The sequence below is a fragment of the Dendroctonus ponderosae genome, unplaced genomic scaffold, assembly GCF_020466585.1.
Source record: "Dendroctonus ponderosae isolate FM_Combo_2020 unplaced genomic scaffold, Dpon_F_20191213v2 Dpon_F_20191213_6, whole genome shotgun sequence".
In the NCBI taxonomy this organism is placed as follows: Eukaryota; Metazoa; Arthropoda; class Insecta; order Coleoptera; family Curculionidae; genus Dendroctonus; species Dendroctonus ponderosae.
The window spans coordinates 5,019,288-5,024,459 of record NW_026018814.1 but is presented as its reverse complement, the minus strand read 5'-3'; the positions used below and the strand labels follow the sequence as shown (position 1 = coordinate 5,024,459).

At 34.4% G+C, this 5,172-nt stretch overlaps 3 protein-coding genes across 8 annotated transcripts in view; 1 reads left to right on the top strand and 2 right to left on the bottom strand.

The window, feature by feature from the left end:
- LOC125504842 overlaps nt 1-4,341 on the bottom strand; it is a 4,638-nt gene extending 297 nt beyond the window's left edge. The window contains exons 1-2 of one of the 2 annotated variants that reach the window (XM_048667422.1): nt 4,260-4,341; nt 3,672-4,065 (exon numbers count right to left, since the gene is read on the bottom strand). In XM_048667422.1, coding sequence (XP_048523379.1) covers nt 3,672-4,065; nt 4,260-4,271 — 406 coding nt within the window. In that variant the 5' untranslated portion in view covers nt 4,272-4,341. Of the gene's footprint in view, nt 1-3,408; nt 4,066-4,259 lie in introns of those variants that run through there. The other variant, XM_048667421.1, reaches the window with a different exon arrangement.
- LOC109540621 (protein madd-4) overlaps nt 1-5,172 on the top strand; it is a 247,918-nt gene that overhangs the window by 184,372 nt on the left and 58,374 nt on the right. The gene's annotated exons all lie outside the window — the stretch shown is intronic.
- On the bottom strand, nt 831-2,839 carry LOC109540630. 2 transcript variants are annotated; one of them, XM_019909067.2, is made up of 3 exons: nt 2,733-2,839; nt 1,144-1,348; nt 831-1,062 (listed from the first exon to the last, which is right to left on the bottom strand). In XM_019909067.2, exons 1-3 carry the CDS (start codon nt 2,772-2,774, stop codon nt 887-889), a joined length of 423 nt encoding a protein of 140 aa, XP_019764626.2. In that variant the 5' UTR covers nt 2,775-2,839; the 3' UTR covers nt 831-886. The 2 variants fall into 2 exon arrangements, with proteins under 2 accessions (XP_019764626.2, XP_019764625.2); XM_019909066.2 differs by having other exon boundaries at nt 831-1,077; nt 2,733-2,837.

Here is a 5,172-nt window from a genome sequence, read left to right as displayed (position 1 = left end):
GCAGCCACACAGGCGACAAAAGTGATGACAACCTAGATAGTGAGAAAATTTGAAACAATTAGTCCAGAATCTGGCTGTTTCAACACAAGTACAATGTTTGGAGTAAACTGTGAAAAGAATAGGAACATCTGAATACAGAAGTTACTCTTTTTATACTTATTTTAGCAACTTCTCAGATGAAATCAGAGCTATTTCATAAGAATTGTCAGAAGTTGCTGGAAGGAATAGATTAAATTTACCTTAGAGCGAACACAGACAAAATCTAGATATTTTCAACCGAATTAATATACTTACAAAAGAGTTCATCTTGTTTGGTACTTGGATTGAAGCTAATCAAGTTCTAATTTCCACGGTTAATGTTATACAGTTATATACTCTCCGAAACTAACCTTGCTCCCCTACAAAGATATTGTTATTCCCTGTTATTACACTTCACCGTTCAATTTTGCTGTCAAGAATTTCCTACACTTTTTTTGTTGAGAGGTGTGGCGAATTTAGTATTTTTAACGCATATTCCATTTGCGTATACGCTTCCATTTGCCAAATAACAGTGATTGTTCGGTGAGGTCAGAATCAACGAAACCTTGTTTCTCATTACGACATAAAAAAGTGCATTAAACAAACATTCAATTTAATTTAAAGTTGTTGTTTGATCTAGTGAAGATTTATGTCCAGTCGAGACTTAGAATTAGTGTGTTTTACTGTTTGGATAATGACCAGTCAGCAATAATATTTTGCTATCAGAACGTAAAATATCGAATGTTTAGGCTAGCTGTGTGCAGCAAAGCGAATGGTAAAATATCGTTTTAAAATGAAAAATAGTGTCACAATTAATTTAAAAATTCGTTTATTTCTATTAAGCATCTACCCCATAAGTAACATATATTTAATGAGCCTCTACATCTACAGTTGACTTATCTGCGGCATAAACTGCGCCTATTTCCGTGCCATGGTCAATTGAATGTGTATCTTGAGCCGCACCAATAGAAGGTCCAAGAATAGCTGCATCTATAGCTTTATGAGCCAGCTGCCCAGAGGCAGTTGGGTTTAGGAGTTGGGGCCCTTGAAATATTGAATCTACGTTAAACATACGCCACATGAGTCTAAGCCAAATATTTGAGATTTACTAGGTTACATACCCACCTACAAAACGTCCAACAGGTTCAAAAACTCCTAAAGTTTCTTGATGGATGATTCTACCGCCTGGATTATCAGCCATTATTACACTACCATCAGGTCCAACAATTCGTGATTGGCTACTTGGGCCTTCTATGTTGGTCGCCATACGCTGCTGTGGTAGAACTGCCCCATAACTGATGTTCATGAATAAAATGGCCAGGTAGAAGATCTGAAATGTATGCGATTAAATTCGAACATTATGATAGTGTTTATTCGGTTTGCTTCAATTTATTAAAATAAACACTAAACACCGTTCCGCAATAGCTTATATTAAACTTATATTAAAATTAACGATAAGGCAATATCGATTCAAACGCACAAGTTTTATCGTACCTCAGTAAAAGGTTTGGTCCTTCGAGCAGGATTACCGACTAAATATTCTAGGGAATTAACGACTATAGCCTGCTCATAGGCATCGAAATAGGAGCTCGTTTGCGTTATGGTTTTTTGCGTAAATCACCCCTTGTCTTTTTGCCTAAATAAATGAAACCATCCCCAAATTTCCGAAAGAGTCTATACCAAAGGTATACGGTAAAATTTTCACTTTATCCGTGGATCTAAATGCCCAAAGTAAAACAGTTAGCTGTGAGAGACTATTTTATGTAAGTTGATTGTATTGCTCGTAACTGGTCACCCCTGAGAGAACGGCGAATTTAAAAACGAAGGAGGAAAAACGGAAATAATTTAAATGGTTATAGCGAAAACGTGTCTCAATTTGCTGCTACTTAGTTTTTATCACATTTCAGTTTACAGGTATCTCAAGCCGTTTTCAACTTTAAAATGATTTAAAATATTCCAACTTTTTAAGAATAAATGTATTGAGTACCATGTTGGGAAATCTCTGGTCAATTTCTAGCGAATGTGGACCTTGTTAAATTGGGTAAGATTTAAATTCCTATTGAATTCCGCATTCAAAGCTCGGATATTTGTTTTGTTTTGGACATTCAAATACTGAGTTTCACAGAACTTCATTAGGATCTGGCTTGGCGCCTACTAAAAATCTTGTTATAATTTAATCATTAATTTACATATTTTTGCAACTATTTGGGGTATTTATTTTAGTTACTGCTGAACAAAAATAATACGTCCAATAAACTTTATTTGCTCCCAAAATTCTGTTGGTTTTTGTCCGTTTAACTGAACACGTAATGATAAGAAAAGAAGTTTCTCTAGCAGGGCGTCGAAAATGTGTCACCCTGTATTTCTTTAATTAAAACAAAGTTGAGAGGAATTTGAATTATTTGAAAAACAGCGATATATCCAAAGTCAGGAAAAATTTTAATTTTATGTTGTAAATCAACTTGGTTATGATTCTTAGAGTATTTTTTTCGTCAGCGATTTTTTCGTCGTTTCTCGGGTATCTAGTAATGAATATCCAACTTATTGAGAATTGAGTTATTTCCGGAATCTTCTGAATTCAAGATGCGCATTTAATGCTTTAAAATTCAAACGAGTAGACAGATTGTTTCGAAATGCAATCATAATATCAGTATTATAATACTTCAGCTAAAATAGCTGACCATCTGCGATTACAAAAACCTTGGATTTCTTACCAAATACCTGGAAGACATCATTGAATACTGTACACTCCACATGACTTGCCTTAACTAAATGTTTGTGGGTTGCTTCTTCCACAATTAAATAGTAAATGAAGGTAATACAAGTAAAACCAATTTGGTAATTAGCAATGTCCATGTTTTGCATGATAGTTGCAGTGCATCCACAATAATGCTGTAAAGTAACAAAGGGCAGGATTTAGACGAAAATGCGTGTTTATTTGAACGAAACTACGTATATGTCGATTAACGCAGTGCTCACAAATACCTACTTAGTTTAATGACATTAATTAAATTCACAATTTGGACTTGTTAAATTGGATTGGCTGGCATAGTTATTTAATAAACTAAAAAAGGAAGTTAATACAAGGTAAGGTAATTAAGTTACAAATTAGAGATTCAACTGAAATGATCAAGAAAAATATTCGTTTCACAGCTGAAATCAAAATCAGCAACTAAATTCAATCCGCATAGATATTCTAGTCCTTCTAAGTTAATTTCCTTGGAGAACAACGCGTCAATGAAGAAAGGCACATATCGAATTACTGTTCGATATGATCGATAAAAGTTATATTGTATAGTATTTTTGTTTTTCATTAATATCTATGTCACTATTTATTGTCGTGCCGGTTTTATCCATAGGAGATAATAAAGCAAACATATATTTTTTTTAAAACCATATTGTTATTTTCACATATTTACAAAGAATACAATTTTACATGTTAATCATATCACAAACAAGGTATCGAATGATTTCCATAATATACTTCTAACCGCCCTAAAATGCCCTGTAATGTTAGTCTCCACTGAATAGCCTAGGAAGCAAACTTCTTCCAATTATATCTTAGTGATGGTACACATGAGGTTTGTAAGAACCATCATCGTAAAGAGACTCAAGATGATCTGGAACGTATTGGCCTTCATGTCCATAACCGGCAGCTCCATAGGCATGCACTGAAGCTGGAACTGCGTGAGCAGCGTATCCAGTTGAGATTTGCCCAGAAGGTCCAGCAATCAGCACTCCTTCATGTCCATAAGCTGAAGAGTGTGCAACAACGGTAGCAGGAGCAGCATGAGCAGCGTGAGCGACAACTGGGGCAGAGTGAGAGACTACGGGAGAAATGTGACCATAAACAGGGGCGGCGTGAGCAATGACTCCTGGATGTTCTTCATGCACGATTTGTCCTCCTGGGGCGTGAGCAGAAATGATGCTGCCTTCAGGTCCAATCAAGGTAGTTTTGCTGCTCGGTCCTTGAATAATGTGAGCGGATGGACCTTGGAGCCATCCAGCGTTAGCTGCAGCCACACAGGCGACAAAAGTGATGACAGCCTAAAACAAAGTTGAGTTTTACTAATTGAAGAAAATAAACTTGAAATCCTACATCTTTTAGAAGAACCCTAAAGGAATAAACACATTTTACATTTATTTTATTCAGTTCTCTCAACAGCGTCTATGCTTTAATACGTTCAAATTTCATTTAACTAAATAGAAACATTTGGATTTTCGTAAGTCACTTTACTTACAAAAGAGTTCATTTCACCTGATTACAAGTTACTTGGTTTGAAACAAATCAAATTATAATTCTCCATGTATACGTTTGTCTTTATATACTTTCCGAGACTAACCTTGCTCCCCTACAATGATAGTCATATTCCCTATTATTACACTTCACAGTCAAATTTTCGCTTGTAATCAATGCCTAGGTTTTTTTCCAATTTAAGAGGTGTGGCAAATATTTGCCGATACATTTAACTTATATTCCATTTACAGCTATGATTCTTTACTAAACAGAGGACCGATTGTTATGAACTTCCCGGTAAGTCAGTGGTAAATGAAAGATGAATTAACATTAATCCATAATTTTTTTACAAACTCCTTGTTGGGTATTTCACCTCAAAAATGTTTTGTCTTTAAAAAAGACAGAATTTCCTCAAGTCTTTTATTACAGATTGATAAATAGTGGTCCCATTTCGCAATAAAAACGAATTATTTATCAAAAAGTAACCAAGAACTATCACCTAGAAGGTATCCTGCAACACACTTGGCCCAAGCTGTAAGAGAAAATGCCAATTAGTAACGAAATTAATTTGAAAAATTACCTTGACGTTTCGATAGCTATTTTCATTATATCGTTATCAAAAGAACCTAAATAAACCTAAAAAAGAGTATGTTAATAAATTGTGTAACAATAGTAGGATAATACAGTATATGAAAATTCGCCCTGATAATTCGTCTGTGCAGATTTTCAGTATGTGACTTTCACTTAATCTTATTGTTTAAATTAATTAAATAATAATTAATTAATTAAAATTAACTCTAATTTAAACAATGGGATTAAGTAAAAGTCACATAACTGACAATTTGCACAGACGAATTATCAGAGCGAATTTTCATATACTGTATTATCCTACTATTGTTACACAATTTATTAACATA

Bases quoted from the DNA above. Each gene is read 5' to 3' on its own strand.
- LOC109540630 (XM_019909066.2), bottom strand. From the start codon at position 2,774: ATGTGGAGTGTACAGTATTCAATGATGTCTTCCAGGTATTTG. The intron at 1,349-2,732 runs GTAAGAAATCCA...CATACATTTCAG, and splicing joins TGATGTCTTCCAGGTATTTG to ATCTTCTACCTGGCCATTTT. The intron at 1,078-1,143 runs GTGGGTATGTAA...TGTTTAACGTAG, and splicing joins ACCTGTTGGACGTTTTGTAG to ATTCAATATTTCAAGGGCCC.